Here is a 21,596-nt window from a genome sequence, read left to right on the forward strand (position 1 = left end):
AGCCCAGGAGAGAAGGGACTCTAAGTTAGGCATGAAAATTCAAGAGTTATCAGTCACTTGGGGGTGGAGGAAGCTGGCAGAGTCTGTGAGTGGTCCGCAGAGTGGGTAGAGCTGAAGTAGCCCAAGCACACATTGAGAGAACGTACATTTCAGATGTAAGCATGAGTGGAGGAACCAACGCAAAAGATATAAGGAAACAGAGAGGAAAAAGGAGACACAAAAGAGAGTGGGGAGTGGATTGCTTTAAGGCAGTGGTCGGCAAACTCATTAGTCAACAGAACCAAATATCAACAGTACAACGATTGAAATTTCTTTTGAGAGCCAAATTTTTTAAACTTAAACCATATAGGTAGGTACATTGTTATTAACTTAATTAGGGTACCCCTAAGGCTTAGGAAGAGCCACACTCAAGGGGCCAAAGAGCCGCATGTGGCTCACGAGCCGCAGTTTGCTGACCACGGCTTTAAGGCATGCTTCTCAAACAATCTGTGAAAGACCTGTATCTTTTGCTGCTGTTTGAATTTGCAGTCTATTATGAACCAACCCTTCCTAAATAATAAAAGTATAATATGCTAAGTGTCTGACCAATTGGTCAACCACTTGGCCAGTCACTATGACATGCATTGACCACCAGGGGGCAGATGCTCCAACCAGTAGGTTAGCTTGCTGCTGAGGTCCGGCCAATCGGAACTGGGCAAGAGGGCCGGACACAGCCTGGAGCCCTCCTGCAGTTCCTTCCCCTGGCAGGTCGGCCCCCATTGGCCAATCATTGGCTTGGCCGAGGGCCCCCCCCCACGCATGCACAAATTCATACACCAGGCCTCTAGGACTTTTATAAAATCCAATAAAAATTAATTAGAAAAATTATATATTAAAAAGTCATACAAAATACAGGTCCAAATATATCATTAGGTTCAACAATATAAAATTACTCTAAGTCACTATAAAAGTTTTCAAACACTTACTTACTTTTCTTATCTCATCAAGGACTGGTAGCAAAGTTCACAAACTGGCACCAGAACACAGACCACAGTTTAAGCATCACTGCAATAATGGTACTTCTGGGCAGGGAGGGAAGACAAATGAGTAGAATATATCTTCTGCCCTCAAGTAGCTTAAAGTCCAGTGGGTATATAGTTTGGGCACATAGTCATGCTGCATGGCAGAGAGGTCAAAGCACTACCATTAGGATGCAGTATTGGGGACTGTGATCTTCCCCCCTCTGGTATCACTTTTTTCATCTATTTGATGAGGAGATCATGTCAGATGATTGAACACTAAAGATTTTCTCCTATTGTTTGGATACAGAGCTAAAAACTCTTCATGCTAGTGGTTGTCTGTTGTGATGATGGGAAGTGACTGCTAATGGGTACAAGGTTGCTTTTGGGAATGATGAAAATATTCTAAAATTAGAGTATGTTGATGATGGCTTTACAACTCTGAAAAAATACTAAAAGAAATTAAATTGTGTACTTTAAATGGGTGTATTTTATGGTATGTAAATTATATCTCAGTATAGCTGTTAAAAAGAAAAAGAAACACTTCCACTTCCGGTTCTTTATTCCAGAAGTGGCTCCGAGGGAGCGCGCGGCTTAGTGTGGTCTTTGTTAGCTTCCACCATGGCGTACCGTGGCCAGGGCCAAAAGGTGCAGAAGGTGATGGTGCAGCCCATCAACCTCATCTTCAGATACTTGCAAAATAGATCTCGGATTCAGGTGTGGCTTTATGAGCAAGTGAATATGCGGATAGAAGGCTGTATCATTGGTTTTGATGAGTATATGAACCTCGTATTAGATGATGCAGAAGAGATTCATTCGAAAACAAAGTCAAGAAAACAACTAGGTCAGATCATGCTGAAAGGAGATAATATTACTCTGCTCCAAAGTGTCTCTACCTAGAAATGACTTGATGAAGTGAGGAATTACTGAGAAGCAATACAGTTTGTGTTTTTTGGTGTCTTTTGTTGGGAGAATATTTCTTACCCATTTATTCATATTGGCCTACAATACCCTTGAGTTACCACCAGATGACAATAAATGATGTTGAATTGTTTTTGTTAAAAAAAGAAAAGAAAAAGAAAAACATTCTTCCTGCCACTCCAAACCAGAAAAGGTTGGTTTGGAAGGATCACTAGTTGCAGGCTGTAAAGCCAGGAGGACTTTAGACCACATAGCTAAGGTGGCAGATAAGAGGAATCCTTCTGTTGTATATTAGTTCCCATTTAAAGAAAACTACTTAAAACCTGTCTGTAAAACTTTCTCTTACCCATATTGGTCTTTTTATTGATTACCTATTTTTACTTTAACAAGTATTTATTGTACTATTTGTATAGCTTAAAGTCTGGCAGAGTATAGACATTAGACAAATAAATACAATTTTATTAGCTAATTACCATTTAGACAAATATTAAGGAAGAGTAGAGTCTTCCCTGAGCAAATGGCATATATGTTGAGACCTATAGATGTTAGCATATCACTTAACTTGAGAAAATCCCAGGGAGAGGGATGGCCAATAGTCATTTGACCCAGCAATCCATTTGGGAACATTGTGGGGAATGGAGAGGTTCTATGGTGTTTAATTGCAGTCCATGCAGTAGGTCCAGGCTAAAAGGGGCCCTTAGTGACCTGAGTTTTATCCTCTGCCTTTGGCCTAAGTTAGCCCTTTACCCAGTGCAGATTGAAAACTGTCCTTGCTAACCCCCAGGGAAAGGCATTTCTGTGTTCCAGATGCTGTAGACATAGATGAGTCACTGCTTGGTTGAGTTAGAGATGAATGCCTGGTCACCAGAGCCCAAGCTCTCCAGAGCCTCCTGCCATCCAGGCACCCACATTTCATCAAGGCTTTAATCGGCTCCAAGCAGTCCTCAGATGAGCCTGCCTGTATCCGGCATGACCTCATCACAGCCAAACAGTAGCAGCTGGAGGCCAAGTTTCCCCTGGGTGAGGGAGAGGTCAGCATCATCTGGGCCAGGTCTGTTCTGTGTCCTTCGCTCTCCTTCACCTGCACTGGGCCTGGAAACAGAGCTGAGAAGGATTCAGATTTCCCAAGGCAGGACCAGCTGCCCTTTGCCAGCCCACTCATGCCCCTCCAGAGTATGTGCTCCTCGGTAGAATGCACATAGAAAGGGCAACACCGTAGCTTAAAGGAGGGGAGGATCAGTCTGAAGGTCTGGGCTTGCAAATAGCAGCAAAGGCCCATCCCAGGGTTAGATGGGCTAAAACCCTTCTCAAAAGGAGTTTGTTTCTAGCATATATGTGCTCTCTTCCTCTACACAGAGACCTGGCAGTGTCCTGGTAGGAACACAGCAGAGGTGCTCTCTGTAGGTTTATGCCACAGGCTCCTTCCTGAACATCATTTTAGAAATGAATTATTTGAGAAGAGGGCTTGCTACCTCAGGAATCTTTCAGACTCCCTTGAAGTAATGAACCCGCTGTGGAGGGAAGTGCTGGCCAGACGACCTGGGTCGGCTGAAAAAGTGCACTGTCCAAGACTGTATTTGAACTTGGCCACAGTCAGGCTGGACTAGAAACCCACTGAACTGGGGGGTACAACAGGTATGGATCAGAGTTTTGGGTGGCTTCTGGAAGTAGGAACTTGGATTGACTTCTCAGGTTGATCAGAGCCCGTTTCACTGTTTTTCCAGGGTGGATGTTTCTGCTGAAGTCAACTAGCAGTGCCGTTGGGTCCCTGGGACTCTGTTCTCTCTGGAAAGGTGTTTTGTACTTTTTAAAAAAAATCTTTTTTTTTCTGGCTTTCTGCAAAGTTTTCTTTTCCATAATGCTATATAAGTAGGCAGTAGGCATTGTGGAAAAGAAAAAGATACAGGTCCTTCTTTCAGTGAGCTAGTTTGGTGAAGAGACCCATACACATAGCACACTGAGAACAGCGCTGGATGGTAGGTAACAGGACTCTAAATTAAATGTAAGCAAAGGACAGAATAAGCAAGTGTAATGAATGAGGAGAAAGATCAGTGTAGATGTTGTAGAAGGCTTCATGGAGGAAGGGGACTGAAGGCAGACCCCGAAAGGGAGAGAATTCAAACAGGCAGAGGGAAGAAGGAAAGCTTTCAGGTGAAAAGCAACAGAAATGAGCCTTGCACATTAGATACCTGGAAGGAACTGGCCACCTACTGGAATGTGGATAGTGAGGCCTGAGTGTGGAGGGCCTTGGGGATGAGACAAAGGACTTGTGCTTAACTTTGAAGTGAATAGAGAGCTCCTGAAGTGACTGTTTAGTGACTTAGTGATTTTTACTTTAAAATATGTACAAGATAAAAAAGTTTTTCAAGCAATACAGAGGATAATATAGTGGAAAGGAAGTCTTCATTCCACATTCCTGGTTCTCCTTCTCAGAGGCAACTACTGTAATTTTTTTTTTTTTTTTTTTTTTTGCTTAAAGTATTACAAAGGGTATTACATATGTACCCATTTTATCCCCCCGCCCTAGACAGTCCCCTAGCCTCCCCTATCACCCAGTGTCTTATGTCCATTGGTTATGCTTATATGCATGCATACAAGTCCTTTAGTTGATCTCTTACCCCCCTACCTCCTGCCCCCCAACCCTCCCCGGCCTTCCCGCTGCAGTTTGACAATCTGTTTGAGGCAGCTCTGCCTCTGTATCTATTATTGTTCAAAAGTTTATAATGGTCTCTATTGTCCATGAATGAGTGAGATCATGTGGTATTTTTCCTTTATTGACTGGCTTATTTCACTTAGCATAATGCTCTCCAGTTCCATCCATGACGTTGCAAATGGTAAGAGTTCCTTCCTTTTTACAGCAGCATAGTATTCCATCGTGTAGATGTACCACGGTTTTCTAATCCATTCATCTACTGATGGGCACTTAGGCTGTTTCCAGATCTTAGCTATGGTGAATTGTGCTGCTATGAACATAGGGGTGCATATATCCTTTCTGATTGGTGTTTCTGGTTTCTTGGGATATATTCCTAGAAGTGGGATCACAGGGTCAAATGGGAGTTCCATTTTCAGTTTTTTAAGGAAACTCCATACTGTCTTCCATAGTGGCTGCACCAGTCTGCATTCCCACCAGCAGTGCACAAGTGTTCCTTTTTCTCCACATCCTCTCCAGCACTTGTCGTTTGTTGATTTGTTGATGATAGCCAGTCTGACAGGTGTGAGATGGTACCTCATTGTTGTTTGGATTTGCATCTCTCGGATGATTAGTGACTTTGAGCATGTTTTCATATGTCTCTTGGCTTTCTGAATGTCCTCTTTTGAAAGGTGTCTATTTAGGTCCTTTGCCCATTTTTTGATTGGATTGTTTATCTTTCTTTTGTTAAGTTGTATGAGTTCCCTATAAATTTTGGAGATTAGGCCCTTATCAGATATGTCATTGGCAAATATGTTTTCCCACACAGTGGGTTTTCTCGTTGTTTTGTTGATGGTTTCTTTTGCTGTGCAGAAGCTTTTTATTTTGATGTAGTCCCATTTGTTCATTTTTTCTTTAGTTTCAAGTGCCCTAGGAGCTGTATCAGTGAAGAAATTGCTTCGGCATATGTCTGAGATTTTGTTGCCTTTGGATTCTTCTAGAATTTTTATGGTTTCCCGTCGTACATTTAAGTCCTTTATCCATTTTGAGTTTATTTTTGTGTATGGTGTAAGTTGGTGGTCTAGTTTCATTTTTTTGCAGGTATCTGTCCAATTTTCCCAGCACCATTTATTGAAGAGACTATCTTGGCTCCATTGTATGTTCTTGCCTCCTTTGTCAAATATTAATTGAGCATATTGGTTCGGGCCGATTTCTGGGGTCTCTATTCTATTCCATTGATCTATATGCCTATTCTTGTGCCAGTACCAGGCAGTTTTGAGAACAGTGGCTTTGTAATACAACTTGATATCTGGTATTGAGATCCCACCTACTTTGTTCTTTTTCAGGATTGCTGCAGCTATTCGGGGTCTTTTTTCATTCCAGATGAATTTTTGGAGAGTTCGTTCTAGATCTCTGAAGTATGCCGTTGGTATTTTAATGGGAAGTGCGTTGAATTTATAGATTGCTTTGGGTAGTATGGACATTTTAATGATGTTGATTCTACCAATCCATGAACACGGTATGTTCTTCCATCTGTTTATGTCTTCCTCTATATCTTTTTTCAACGTCCTGTAGTTTTCTGAGTAGAGGTCTTTTACCTCTTTAGTTAAGTTTATTCCTAGGTAGCTTAATTTTTTTGGTGCGATGGTAAATGGGATTGTTTTTATAATCTCTCTTTCTGAAAGTTCACTATTGGTGTATAGAAATGCCTCCGATTTCTTGGGGTTAATTTTGTATCCTGCTACATTGCCAAATTCATGTATTAAGTCTAGTAGCTTTTTGATGGAATCTCTAGGGTTTTGTATGTATAATATCATGTCGTCTGCAAATAAGGACAGTTTTACTTCCTCTTTTCCAATTTGGATGCCTTTTATTTCTTCTTCTTGCCGAATTGCAATGGCTAACACTTCCAGTACTATGTTGAACAGGAGTGGTGAGAGGGGGCATCCCTGTCTTGTTCCTGTTCTTAGGGGAAATGGTGTTAGTTTTTGTCCATTGAGTATGATGTTGGCTGTGGGCCTGTCATATATGGCTTTTATTATGTTGAGGTATGATCCTTCTACTCCCACCTTGCTGAGAGTTTTTATCAAAAATGGGTGTTGAATTTTGTCAAATGCTTTTTCTGCATCAATTGATATGACCATGTGGTTTTTTTCTTTCAATTTGTTTATGTGATGTATCATGTTTATTGATTTGCGGATATTGTACCATCCTTGCATCCCTGGGATAAATCCTACTTGGTCATGGTGTATGATCTTTCTGATGTACTGCTGGATCCGATTTGCTAAGATTTTGTTGAGGATTTTGGCATCTATGTTCATGAGGGATATTGGCCTGTAATTCTCTTTCATTGTGTTGTCTTTACCTGGTTTTGGTATTAGGGTGATGCTGGCTTCATAGAATGAGCTTGGAAGTGTTCCTTCCTCTTGAATTTTTTGTAGTAGTCTGAGGAGGATAGGTTTTAGTTCTTCCTTGAATGTTTGGTAAAACTCCCCTGTGAAGCCGTCTGGTCCTGGGCTTTTGTTTGATGGAAGCTTTTTGATGACTGCTTCAATTTCTTCCATAGTTATTGGCCTGTTGAGATTTTTAGATTCTTCCTGATTGAGTTTTGGAATGTTGTATTTTTCTAGGAATTTGTCCATTTCCTCCATGTTGTCTAGTTTGTTGGAGTAGAGCTGTCCATAGTATTTTTTAACAATCATTTGTATTTCTGTGGGGTCTGTTGTTATTTCGCCTCTATCGTTTCTGATTTTATTTATTTGGGTCCTCTCTCTCTGCTTCTTGGTGAGTCTGGCTAGAGGTTTGTCAATCTTGTTTATCCTTTCAAAGAACCAGCTCTTGGTTTCATTGATTTTCTGTATTGTTTTTTTGGTCTCTATGTCATTTATTTCTGCTCTAATCTTTATTATCTCCTTCCTTCTGCTCACTCCTGGGTTTTCTTGTTGCTCTCTTTCTAATTCTTTGAGTTGTAGAGTTAGATGATTTACTACCATTTTTTCTTGTTTTTTGAGATAGGCCTGTAGAGCTATAAACTTCCCTCTCAGGACTGCTTTCATTGTGTCCCATAGGTTTTGGATTGTTGTGTTTTCATTGTCATTAGTTTCCAGGATGTTTTTTTTTTTTTTTTAAATATATTTTATTGATTTTTTACAGAGAGGAAGGGAGAGAGATAGAGAGTTAGAAACATCGATGGGAGAGAAACATCGATCAGCTGCCTCCTGCACATCTCCCACTGGGGATGTGCCCGCAACCCAGGTACATGCCCTCGACCGGAATCGAACCCGGGACCCCTCAGTCCGCAGGCCGACGCTCTATCCACTGAGCCAAACCGGTTTCGGCTCCAGGATGTTTTTAATTTCTTCTTTGATCTCATTGGTAACCCAATCAATATTTAATAACATGCTATTCAGCTTCCAGGTGTTTGAGTATTTTGGGTTGTTTTTATTGTAGTTTATTTCTAGTATTATGCCATCGTGGTCTGCGAAGACGCTTTTTATGATTTCAATCTTCTTGAATTTGGGGATACTTTGCTTGTGACCCAATATGTGGTCTATTTTTGAAGATGTCCCATGAGCACCTGAGAAGAACGTATATTCCCTGGCTTTGGGGTGAAGTGTTCTGAAGATGTCTATTAAGTCCATCTGATCTAGTGAGTCATTTAGGATTGCTGTATCTTTGCTGATTGTTTGTCTATAGGACTTATCCAGTGCTGTCAATGGTGTATTAAAGTCCCCTACTATGATTGTATTGTTGTTGATCTCTCCTTTGATATCTTCCAGGAGTTTTTTTATGACTTTGGGTGCTCCTACATTGGGTGCATATATGTTTACCAGGGTTATATCTTCTTGTTGTATTGATCCCTTTAGTATTATGAAGTGGCCTTCCTTATCTCTTGTTAAGGCCTTCACTTTGAGGTCTATTTTGTCCGATATAAGTATTGCTACCCCAGCTTTCTTTTCCTTTCCATTTGCCTGAAAGATATTTTTCCATCCTTTCACTTTCAGTCTGTGTGAGTCCCTTCTAATGAGGTGGGTTTCTTGTAGACAGCAGATGTATGGGTCATGTTTTTTTATCCATTCAGCCACTCGATGTCTTTTGGTTGGAGCATTTAGTCTGTTTACGTTTAAAGTTATTATTGAAAGGTACTTGTTTGTAGCCATTTCTTTTTGTGTGTGTGTGTGGCTGTTTTCTTTCTGAGGTTTTTATTTCTTCTTTTTATACCAGTCCCTTTAGCATTCCTTGCATTGCTGGCTTGGTGGTGACAAACTCCCTTAGCCTTTTTTTGTCTGTGAAGCTTCTTATTTCCCCTTCAAGTTTGAATGATAGCCTTGCTGGATAGAGTATTCTTGGATTCAGTCCTTTGCTTTGCATCACTTTGTAAATTTCAGTCCATTCTTTTCTGGCCTGATGTGTTTCTGTTGAGAAATCATTTGACAGTCTAATGGGAGATCCCTTGTATGTAACTTTCCGTCTCTCTCTTGCAGCCTGTAAGATTCTCTCTTTGTCCTGAACATTTGCCATGGTGATTATGATGTGTCTTGGTGTGGGTCTTTTCGGGTTCACCTTGTTTGGGACTCTCTGGGCTTGTGTGACTTTTTTCTTCCCCACCTCAGGAAAGTTTTCTGATATTATTTCTTCAAGTAGGTTTTCTAATCCTTGTTCATCCTTCTGTTGTTCTGGTACTCCTATTATTCGTATGTTGTTTCGTTTCATGTTGTCCCAAAGCTCCCTTAGGCTCTCCTCCTGTCTTTTAATTTTTTTCTCCAATTGCAGTACATTTTGGGTGTGTTTTGCTTCCTTGTCTTCTAATTCACTAATTCGGTCCTCCGCTTCTCCTAGTCTACTGTTGATACTTTCAATGGAGTTTTTCATTGCAGCTATATCACTCTTCATTTCTTCTTGGGTCTTACTTAAGTTGTTGATTTTTTCATCTGTTTCTTCTAGCTTCTTCCATATGTTATCGATTTTTTCATCTGTTTCTTCTAGCTTCTTCCATATGTTATCGATTTTTTCATCTGTTTCTTCTTGCTTCTTGAAGAGGTTGTCGATTTTTTCCTCCATCCGGTTTATGCACTCTAGGATCCTTATTCTGAATTCTTTATCTGTCATGTTGCATGCCTCTGTATTACTTAGCTGCTTTTCTGGAGAGTCCTCCTTCTCTTTCCTTTGGGGGTTTCTTTGTCTACCCATGTTTGATCTCACTGACATATCTAGATGTTGAGTCGTTCAGTGGTTGCTCCCTGGGTGGCAGTGACTCCTTGGTCTGTGGTTGCTCTTCGGGCGGTTGCGGTAGCTGCTGCTCTTCAGTTGGCAGCAGCTCCTCTGGTGGGTGCTGTTCACAGCTGTGGTGGCTCTTCTGGCTGGTGGGGCGAGGTTTCACGTACAGCTGCTGTTCCTCAGCAGAGGATGTGGTGCTCAGGAGGTTGCTGTTGCTTGGATCTGCTGCATTGATTTAAAGGCACAAAATACAACACAACAAGGCACCACGTACCAGGCACTATACACAAATATATTCACGATATTAATAACTCCAAATAAAGGTGACCACCTGAATTAAGAGAATTAGGGGATAAGGAAGAAGGAAGAGAAAAAGATAAAAGAAAAAAAAGAAAAGAAAAGTAGGGACCAAAAAAAGGAGTGCAAAAATGAAATCGGGAAAAAGGAGGGGGGAAAATAAAAGCGAGAAAAGAAAAGAAAAAAAAAGAGCGAAAAGAGAGAATGAAGTGGAAGAGGGGAAGTGACTTTTTATATGAGGAGAATACTCCTATAGAACAGCCATTAATCCCAACAAATTCCAGCAACAGCTCCCTGGATATGAATGCAAATGAGAAACAACCAATAATATAACAATGAAAATAGAATGGAGAACACTAATCCCAAAATAAAATAAAGAGAAAATAAAATGGCACTTTAAAAAATGGTAAAATGGTAGCAGTAATAATACTGGTTAAAAAATAAGAAGGTAGTAATTAAAAGGGTAAAATCAGGTGATGGAAAAAGAAAAAAAAAAGAACAAAAAAAAATTTAAAAAAATTGATTTCTTAGTTAAAAAGTGAAAAAAGAAAAAAAAATGCAGTAGTGAAGGTCCTTCGGTTCTTCTATTCTTCAGTGTGGCTCGCCTTAGACCTTCCAGGTATTCAGGAGAGTGTTGAGTTTCCCTGCGATATACTGTTCCTCTGTGTTGTGAACCACAGTCCTTATTTTAAAGCAGGTCGCATTTATTTCCCAGACTGCCTTATTTTGTGTTTAGCAAAGAGTCAGTTTGTGGGTCAGCCTCTGGGTGGCAGTGTTCTGGGGTTGGCCTCTGGGGCTATAGGGCCTCTCTTTCCAGTGGAAGTTCACTGCCCAGAGCTGACTGCGTAATAGTTAGTTACCGGCGCTATGTTGTTGCTGGGATTGAAAATCCCTCTATAGGCCAGACCCTGTTAACTCCCAGGGACTGATAAGGTTATTTTAATCCTTGATCTCGTACAGGGTGGAATCTGGGTGTGGCTGTGCTCCTTGCCTGGGGGCCGGGGGGAGGAGCCTCACTCTCTGGAGAGAGTGGCTGCCCCAGTCTTGGGCTCAGGGGTGTCTCAGCACTCAATTCGCTGCCACCTCTCCCGGCTCCCCCTCTCTCCCCAGTCTCTCCCCAGATTCCACTCCTCCGCACACTCTCCCTCTCTTCAGCACAGGTGAGTGTCTGTATCCGAAATGTCCCATGAACAGGATTCAGTGAAAACAGACAAACGCCGGCCGCGGAAACGGGGAAGGCTTGGTTTCTGTAAGCTTCTTCTCTTACCAGGACTGTATGGTCAGGTCAGCTCTTCAGGCTGCCCCCTTTAGGCTCAGTCCTCCGCGGTCACAGAACCCAGCTCTCAATTTCCCTGGCGGCGCCAGGAATCCCGCGGTTCTCCTTTCCCCCGTCAGGGGCTGTGCCTGTCCCAGGGGACGCGGCTGTCTGCCACGCGGTCTCCCTCCGACTCTCTGGGCTCAGAGGTCTGGCAAACTTTCCTGCCCAAATCCCTGGTTTTTTTACCTTTCCAGGGGAGTTCTGCTCTTCCCGGCTGCAAACCCTCTCACCAGCTGAGCAATTTCGCCAATTCGGTGTGGGTGTTACTAGTTTCAGCTGTTCATTCCATTTGCTCCGGGACACGACCTGGGACGCGTCTGCCTATATCGCCGCCATCTTGGTTCTCCCTCAGGTGGAAACTCTTTGCTATCACTTATATCTCTCTAGCCTAGCTTTTTTCAACTACTGTAATTTTTTTTAGGTGTCTTCCCTATTACTACTGTAAACAGATTATCACAAACTTAGTAGCTTAAAGCAACCCAAATTTATTATCTTACAGTTCTGGAGGTAAGTCTGAAGTAGGTCTAACTGGACTAAAATCAAGGTGCCTACAGAGTTGCATTCCTTTTTGGAAACTCAGAATCTGTTTTCTTGCCTTTTCCAGCTTCTAGCGGCTGCCCACATTCGTCTCATAGCCCTCTTCCATTTACAAGCCATCAGTAGTCGTGAAGTCTTTCTCACATTTCATCACTCTGACACTGATTCTTTTGCCTCCCTCTTTCACTTAGAAGGACCCTTGTAATTACATTGCCCCTCCTGGATAATCCAAGGTAATCTTCCCATCTCAGAGTCAGCTAATAAGCAACCTTAATTCTGTCTGTAACTTTTAATTCCCCTTTGCCGAGTAGTTTAACATATTCATAGGTTCCAGGACTTAGAATGTGGACATATTTGGGGGAGCCATTATTCTGCTTACTACACTCTCAGAGATATTTTATAAACGTTTTCCTTTCTGTTTTGAATAGTTAATACTTGTACCTAGTACAAAATTCAAAAGGGTTTTCAGGCCCTAGCCAGTTTGGCTCAGTGGATAGAGAGACACCTATGGACTGAAGGGTCACGGGTTCGATTCTGGTCAAGGGCACATGCCCAGGTGTGGGCTTGATCCCCATTGGGGGGCATGCAGGAGGCAGCCAACCAGTGATTCTCTCTCATCATTAATGTTTCTATCTCTCTCCCTCTCCCTTCCTCTCTGAAATCAGTAAAAATATATTTTAAATAAAGGGGGGTTTGGGGCGAAAGGTCTTATTCCCACCCTCCATCTCTAACCTAAATATTGTCTAGTTTCTCCATTGTACCAGTATTATTACTTTTTCCCTTGAAATTAATGAATAGTCTGTGGGGAGACACTCTTAAAGCCATGCAAATATCCTGCTCCTCATTAAAATGTCTCCCTGAACCCAGCATCCATTAATGGTTCCTTCCTGAACCAATCTTTATATAATTGTTGGAAGATGAATATTTTATAACTTTACAAACCCCAGCACTCACTTCACAATGATCAGTTAACACCTGGCATCTGTAGTAAGCAAGAACCCGTCTTCCCTATCTATCTATTTAATGTCAATATGCCCGTGAATACTCTTGCTTTAATGTTCTATAATTCATCACTGTGCCTTGTTATGGTGGTGCTAAAATTATCTCATATTTGGCCAGTGAAGCTTACCCTTCCCTATCATTTTTTTTAGCATTTCCATATTTTTCAGCATAACAAAATGTTTCAATCTTATCTCATATCCACCTTGCTGCTCCCCTGGAATCAGTCATTTCTCTGAGGATCCCTAAAACATTTAAGTGGTCAGTTGTATTACCCTGAAACCTAAGTACCAAGTATGGTCATTACCCCTTCTGTTGACAGAGCCAAGAAATATATACAGGCATATATACATACTAGAGGCCCAATGCACGAAATTCGTGCAAGAGTAGGCCTTCCTTCCCCCAGCTGCCAGCACCGGCTTCCCTCTGGCACTCGGGACCCGGGCTTCCCTCCAGCCACAGGCAGGCACCCGGTTCCCAGGCTTCCCTCCAGTCCCAGCTTCATCCAGAAGGTCGTCCGGAAGGATGTCCAGAAGGACATCTGGTCTAATTAGCATCTTACGCTTTTATTATAATAGATGTATCCACATCCATCACAGGGTACACATACCTGGATAAACATATACACACATATTCATATGCACATACATATTTTAGCATGAATACCTCCCATTCCAGTCCATCCCTACAGGGTTCTTGCTTGTCTTCACACATTCCGTATTATGTCCCTTCTTCCATAATGAGAATGCTGACTGCATACAGCAACTGATTCATTTACCCATTTGCTTAATTTCATAATACATCTAAAAAAACTTCACACTTGCTTCACCCATAGAAAACAAACCTTCTAAAGAGTTCAGGTCATCCTGGCTGGTTTGGCTCGGTGGATAGAGTGTTGGCCTGCAGACTGAAAGGTCCCAGGTTCGATTCTGGTCAAAAGCATATGCCCAAGGTGAGGTCTCAATCCCCAGTAGGGGGCGTACAGGAGGCAGCCAATCAGTGATTCTCTCTCATCATTGATGTTTCTGTCTCTTCCTCTCACATCTTCTCTAAAATCAATAAAGGTATATTTTAAAAATAAAAACAGTTCAGGTCAGAATTTGTTTGCAGTCCTCATCTTTACTGTATCGAAGGTTATATATACTCAAATACTAGGTTCATAAGTTACTTAGGTGGTTTTTCCCCTCCTTTGGTGTGTTTATGTTATTCATGTGAAATACACTTGGGTTAAATTTGTTAATTTGCTTTCAGTTTTAGAATTTCTCTCCCCTGCCTATCCTTGTTTTAATTTTGTTGTTTGAATATGTAGAACATTAATTTTTACTAAAAACTACAGAAGATATACTCAGAGAAGTAAGACTTCCTCTTATATTCCTTTCAACTTTTTTCTGCTCCCCTCAGTGAGCCCTAACCCCTTGTGATAACCAGTTTTACTGTTTTCTGGTTTATCCTCCTATGTTTCTTTGTATAAGCAAAAGTATGTTTTCTTGTTTTCCCTTTCTTCCTACACAGAAGGTAACCTATATATGCTATTTTGAAGTTTACCTTTTTTTTTTTTTACTTAACCATGTTTTTTGGAAATCACTCAATATCAGTTCACAGATCTTTCTTATTCTTGTTCACAGGTGCATAGTACTCCATTTTGTGTATGTGCTATATGTCCTATGCTTGGACATTGAGGTTTCCAATATTTTGCAGTTACGAATTGTGATAAATTAATAACCTCTTATATGTATACTAGAGGCCCGGTGCACAAAAATTTGTGCACTCGGGGGAGAGGGAGATCCCTCAGCCCGGCCTGTGCCCTCTCGCAGTCTGGGACCCCTCGGGAGATAACAACCTGCTGGCTTAGGCCTGCTCCCAGGTGGCAGAGGGCAGGCCCAATCCCTAGGTGCAGCCCCTGGTCGGGCTCAGAGCAGGGCCGATTGGGGAGTTGGGGCACCGCCCCCTGTCATGCACAGAGCAGGGCGGATTGGGAGGTTGCAATGCCACCCTCAGTCACGCTCAGGGTAGGGCCAATTGGGGGGTTGGGGCACTGCCCCCTGTCACGCACAGAGCAGGGCCCATCAGGGGGTTGGGGAGCTCCCCCCGTCACGCACAGAGCAGGGCCGATCAGGGGGTTGGGGCGCCGCCACTGTCACACTCAGGGCAGGGCCGATGGGAAGGTTATGGTTCTACCCCATCACACACAGAGCAGGGCCCGTGGGGGGGCGGGGGGGGGGCGTGCCGCACCCTGTCACACACAAAGCAGGGCCGATCAGGGGGTTGGGGCACCTTCCCCTGTCACGAACAGAGCAGGGCTGATAGGGAGGTTGTGGCCCCGCCCCCTGTCACACACAGAGCTGCAGGGCGATCAGGGGGTTTGGGTGCTGCCCCCTGTCACGCTGATCCCGGTGCCGGGAGACCTCACGGCTCCGTTGATCCCGGTGTTGGGAGGCATATTACCCTTTTACTATATAGGATAGAGGCCTGGTGCACGGGTGGGGGCTGGCTGGTTTGCCCTGAAGGGTGTCCTGGATCAGGGTGGGGGTCCCCACTGGGGTGCCTGGCCAGCCTGGATGAGGGGATGATGGCTGTTTGCAGCTGGTCACACACCCTTCAGGGTGGGGGTCCCCACTGGGGTGCCTGGCCAGTGTGGGTGAGGGGCTGAGGGCTGTTTTCAGGCTGGGGGTGACTGAAGCTCCCAACTGCTCCTTTTTATCTTTTTTTTTTATTCTGGGCCAGCTTTAGCTCTGGCTCCAGCTCTGAGGCCTCTGCTGCTGAAAGCAGGTATCTGGTTTGTTTGGGTTCTATAATAGAAACACTGTATCAACTCCAGCTCTGAGATCCCGGCTGGCTGAAAGCAGGTTTCTGGGGGTTTTTTTAGCTTCTATATTTGTAACAATGTTTCAGACTGCAAGCTAAGAGGCCGGCAAGGCAGGCGGGGAACGTTGGAGTCCTCTGTCACTGAAGCAAGCAAGCCTCATGTTAGCTTCAAGCTGCCTGGCTGTCGGCCGCCATCTTGGCTGGCAGTTAATTTGCATATTGCCCTGATTAGCCAATGGGAAGGGTAGCGGATGTACGGCTAATTACCATGTTTCTCTTTTATTAGATAGGATTTTGGGATTATTGGACATGTGTCTTCACTGTTAAGGTCAGAGGGTAAATGCATATGTCCTTTGGTTAGATACTGTGAATTTCTCCTCCATAGAAATTGTTCCATTTTGCATTCCCACTAGCAATGTATGAAAGTCCCTGTTTTCTCACAGCCTCTTCAATAGAGTGTATTGTCAAGCTTTTGGATTTTTGTAATCTTATAGGTGAGATGTAGTATCTTTTTTTTTTTAATAATATATTTTATTGACTTTTTTACAGAGAGGAAGGGAGAGGAATAGAGAGTTAGAAACACCGATGAGAGAGACACATATCGATCAGCTGCCTCCTGCACATTCCCTACTGGGGATGTGCCCACAACCAAGGTACATGCCCTTGACCGGAATCGAACCTGGGACCCTTCAGTCCATAGGCCGACGCTCTATCCACTGAGCCAAACCAGTCAGGGTGAGATGTAGTATCTTAATGTAGTTTTAGTTTGATTCTATTATTATGAGTGAAATTGAACATCATTTCATATATTTAAGAGCCATTTTATATTTCCTTTTGTGGTCATGTTTTTTGCCCATTTCTCTAGGACTTCTGGTCTTTGTTTTTCTCTTGATTTTTTAAAAGTTTTTCACATGTTAAGGATATTAGCCCTCCATCTGTGATATACATTGCAACTATTTTTCTCCCACTTTGGATTGATATAGTTTTAACACTTCCCATATAATCCTAGTACACAGTTAGGATTGAGAACCATTAGAGTAGTTTAAACTGTACAAATTGGAACTACTTTTTAAAGGAGAACACGTACAGAGAGGGACGGCCTGAGGACTCAGTCATGGGTATCACCCATAAATTGGGACAGAAGAATGAATAGGAACCTGCAAAGGAGACAAAGTCATAGGTAGTGTATATAATGGAAACCAAGGTAGAAAAGAATTAATAGGAGGCAGGATTGGTCAGCAGCACTGATTACTGCAGCCATGAGGAAAAGGAAGAAGAGGTTGCTGGGTGTGGTAATGAGGTCCATACCCTTCTCACCAAACACCGCTTCCTCCCTGCTCATTCAGGCTGAAAGAAGATTCTCCTGATCTCCGAGTGATTTTGTCCAGTGGTATTGCCAGGGACAATAGAAGGCCTCTCCTGGCAAACAAATTGACAGAACACAGCCCAGCCGCATCACAACTGGGGCATAATTATTCAGCCAGCAAATATTTAGTAAACTCCTATGAGTGACAGATACTGTTCTAGGCACAGGATATCACAACAAAGACCTCATTCTTAACTTGTGCTTTTTTTCTTACCAATGTCTAAAAAATTGGAGGTTTCTTTTACCCAAGTCTGTTTATCTGGTTTGTGATGCAGCCACAACTCTGAGACAAACATGGTAAAGTCCTTAGAATTATTTAGGGAAAAACACTCTGGGGGGGGGGGGGGGGGAATCATTAGCACCAGCAAGAAGCTCTGGGTGAAAAATGGTCCTCTTGGTATAGACTACAAGTCTATTCCCTGTCCTCTTCTTTCTCCTAATCTCCCACTACTCTTCCACTTTTATTTTTGGTGACTGGTGGCTGTGGTTGGGCATAAAGGAAAAAAGCATTGATTGAAGGAGTCCTTCTTGGCAGTGGCCTCTGGTGTTATTTTTAAAAAAGCAACAGTCTTATGAGGGAGGGGAACAGTTCCTTCAACCTTGATGGGGTTTGAAAAGAAGACATCAGCAGATGAACAGTTCCTGTGCCCAGAACTGTCACCTGTGGCATTTGATATCATAGTTAAAGATACTCCTGATTCTCTCTATACTAGGAAGTGCAGTTAGCAAATATATTTTGTTGGTTTCTGTTTCTGTAAGCATTCTCAAAGCCAACTGTAAATAAGACCTGCTGTCCTCCTTAAGGTCCAAGTGAAAGTCTATATATGTTAGTATTCCAATGAGCCTGGCTCAACCACTGCTTTAATGTTCTTATCCAAGCAGAAGGCTTTATGTAACTTTGGGAATAGACATGTAAGTAGAAGCATAAGCCATCTCTTGATAACTCTTCTTCCCTGCTTATGGACATTAGGCTAGGATTGGTCAACAGAAGCTAAAACATCTGGTCAGCTCAGTCCTTTGGGGTGGCTGGTGTTTTATAGACAACCCATCAAGATTGATTGGGCTTGTAACTGAATTAGCCAGATGTGTGGGCATTGTGTGCCCTTTTCTCAGCCTCCCTTCAATGTTGTTAGATGGAAGCAGACATGAGATTAGCATGTTTGAAGATGCTGTGTTTTTAGTGCATGAACAAAAGCTGTCGCCTTCTGCAGAGACTGTGGCTCTGCCCCAGACGTCAGCTGTATAATTATGACTGCTAAATTCAGCCCAGACCCCAGGCTCCGCTGCCTTGGTCTCAGCTGTCATTTGCAGGAGGGGGTGGGGGATTACTGAAGCCCAGGGACCCAGGAACTTATTAGAGTCCACTTTGAACTCTGCTTTATTCAGAGCCTTCCCTTGCTGCTAACAATTGTTCCAGTTGCTTTCTGGTCACAGAGCCTGCTGCCACCTCTGGGGATAGTCTGTGCTGGATTGTGGGGAGAGGGAGAAATGGGGCTGGCCTTCTGAAAGCCCATGACTTCCAGGAAACTTGCCCAAAATGAAACTGAGCTGATAATCCTCATACTCGCAGTGCCTGTGTCACTTACTATTTAGAGCATTATCCCTCATCTAGGAGGCCCTACCTTAGGTTTGCATTGAACAGAAATCTTTGGCAGGAATTTTTGCTTTTGCCCTTTTCCCCACCTAATTCTGTATGTGAAGTATCTTTGAATGTTTATTCCCCATCTCTTTTCTAACCAGACTGGCCTGCATATTTGTCTTAGAGCAAACTGGTCATTTTCATGTCTCCAGTACTCTGTTGGTGCTTAGTATTCTGTAGACATCTCATACTCAGTGTATCCAAACCCAGCCCTCCTCAGTCTTTCTTCCAATGGCACCATCATCTATAGTCACCCAAACAAAAATCCTAATAATAAAAGGCTAATATGCAAATCGACCGAATGACCAGTTGCCCTGACATGCACTGACCACCAGGGGGCAGACGCTCAATGCAGGAGCTGCCCCCTGGCGGTCAGTGCGCTCCCACAGGAGGAGTGCCGCTCAGCCAGAAGCCGGGCTCACGGCTAGCAAGGCTAGCAAGGGCAGCGGGTGGCAGGGAACCTCTCCTGCCTCTGCAGCAGCACTAAGGATGTCCGACTGACAGTTTAGGCCCGCTCCCTGTGGTGCACAAATTTCATTTACTGGGCCTCTAGAGTATTATAAGTAAGTAAGTTGACTTTGCCTTCTCTTTCCATTAAGTCCATCTTTCTTAGACTTTTCTCCCAAGTCCAACCTCTTTCCTCTGTCCCCACTACAGAGGACACCAAATTCAGACTTGATCATCTCATCTGGACTAGTGTTAACAGCCTTCTAGTTGATCTCCCTATCTCCAGGCTGTCCTTCAAACCAGCCTCTAGCCTGTAAAACCCTGTCTCCCTTGTTTGAAAACCCTCAGCAGTTCCCAGTACCTGTGAGATGAGGCCAGTTGTCTAACCCAGCATGCAAGTCTCTTCAGCCTGCCATGGATCTTTCACCATCCTTTCTCCAAGTGGGCCTGGGGAGACAAGAACTGTCTGCTAGATAGGGTGGCTGGCTCTTTGCTCAGTACCTCATTTTTACACATACACTATTGGTGAGACACTGTAGGAAGGAATGCTTAATAATGGCAAATATAGTAAAAATAACAATAGCTATCATTTATTGAGTTCTTACTATATGTATCAAGCTCTGCACTAAAGCTTTTGTGTCTTTTAATACTTAAAATGACTCTGAGTTTGATACTCTTTTTACCTATAAACAAATGCACACTAGGCTATTAAGTAACTTGCCTAAGTTCCACAACTGGTAAGTAGTGGAGCTCTCATGGTATATCTGTGACTGTGAGAAGAATTTAAGAGCAGAATTCCAGTCGGTATCCCCAGAGCCTACACAGGATCTGGCATAAAACAGGTGCTCCAGAATGTTGGTTGGCTGATTGAATGAATGAATGAATCCGTGTTCTTCCATTGAACTTGACTTCAGGCTTAAGGGGAACTGGCTGAGCATCTGTAGCTTATGCCAAGAAAAATGGATTTTGTCTCATCTCCTAATGCCCAGCTGTACACAGACATGTTCCCTCCCACTCAGTAACAAACTGCCTGGAACTCTTTCCTGGCTCATATTTACAAGAGAATGTGATAAATTTCGTATTGATCTCTCCTGTTCCACTGTAAATTTTGCAAAAGATGATTAAATAGAGCAATAGAGTCTGCAGGCATTGTGGCTCAATATGTTGTGGAGTGGCGTATCGACCTCCTCCATCCAAAGGCAGCCAGCGCCTATCCCTGCTGCCCCAGACCAGTAATTAAAATCCTGTGAGACTGGGATTTAAAATCCAATCATATCCCTGAATCAAGCCTTCTAGCCTCCCCATGTGACGAGTGCAATAAGGTAACGGCAGGAGCATGTTTATGTCTGTGCTGAAGCAGTCCCCATAGGGTGGGTAAGAAATGGAGAGTTGGGTAGCCCTGCTGGCTAAATCACTTCACCCTGACACCACAGCCACTTGTTTATGTACCTACAGATTGTCTTACAAGTCCCAGCCAAAGACCAAATTCAGACAGAGCAAAATATCATGCACAAAAAAATCACAAACTGTGTTTCAGTGTACACTTCTATCCCCACAGCCAATAGTTGGTTTAAACATGTAATTTGGCTTTGATTAAACTCTTTATGGCCTTTAGTAGCCAAATATATGTTTGAATTTCCACAAGAATGCTTTAACCTAAACTGAAGCCAACCTTCTCTGTGCTGAGGCCTGTAATCAAGGTACAGGCCTTGAAATAAACTTTTCCATCTCCTCCCAGGAGGATCAGGAGCTACTTGAGAGCAGGAACAGTGTCTTCTTATTTTTTTTTTTAATCCCTAGCTCCTAGCACGGTACCAGATGCATAGCGGGATCTCAAAAGGTATCTTTGAATGAATGAACAAACAGAAATTAATAATCTTGGAAAACCTCTGATGTATAAGTAGCAGACCTACCAAGTGATCGTCCACGCAGTGCTGGGGAATTCATTTGTTCCTGAGGTTGCTGAGCTGCTATCTTTGGATGTTCTCATGGTTAGAAATTTCTTACATTCCACCAAAATCTGCCTCCCAGGGTCTTAATTTTATTATTGAGCTTAATGTAGAATGAATCTAATCCCTATTCCACATTCCATTGGCTCTTCGAGTACCTGAAAATGCAGTCATGTTCTCCTGAGCTATCTTTTCTCCAGCCTGCAGCTCCAGTTCCTTAAGCTATTGTTCTCACGTGGCTCTAAACTCTTTTCTATCTTGATCACTCTTCCCAAAACAATCTTCACTTTGTCTCTCTTCCAAAGCCCATTTATCTCCATTAATTTTCATCTCATTGGTTTCAGCTTTTAATGTCAATCTTCCACCAGGTTTACTTGGTACCCTTCCCACCTTAATCTGATATCTGCAGATCATATGGAACAGAACATCACTGTGAAAATCTGTGTCAGGGATAAACAAGCTAAACAGGACCAA

At 43.0% G+C, this 21,596-nt stretch overlaps 2 protein-coding genes across 4 annotated transcripts in view; both read left to right on the forward strand.

Annotated features, from left to right (window-relative positions):
* Nucleotides 1–21,596, forward strand: part of CLPB (ClpB family mitochondrial disaggregase) — a 165,643-nt gene that overhangs the window by 89,274 nt on the left and 54,773 nt on the right. The gene's annotated exons all lie outside the window — the stretch shown is intronic.
* Nucleotides 1,535–1,958, forward strand: LOC132240835 (small nuclear ribonucleoprotein E-like). Its single transcript, XM_059708555.1, has one exon. It carries the CDS (start codon nt 1,620–1,622, stop codon nt 1,896–1,898), a length of 279 nt encoding a protein of 92 aa, XP_059564538.1. The 5' UTR covers nt 1,535–1,619; the 3' UTR covers nt 1,899–1,958.

Source organism: Myotis daubentonii, chromosome 9 (genome assembly GCF_963259705.1).
Source record: "Myotis daubentonii chromosome 9, mMyoDau2.1, whole genome shotgun sequence".
Classification (NCBI taxonomy): Eukaryota; Metazoa; Chordata; class Mammalia; order Chiroptera; family Vespertilionidae; genus Myotis; species Myotis daubentonii.

Coding starts and splice junctions, on each gene's coding strand:
- LOC132240835 (XM_059708555.1), top strand. CDS start 1,620: ATGGCGTACCGTGGCCAGGGCCAAAAGGTGCAGAAGGTGATGGTGCAG.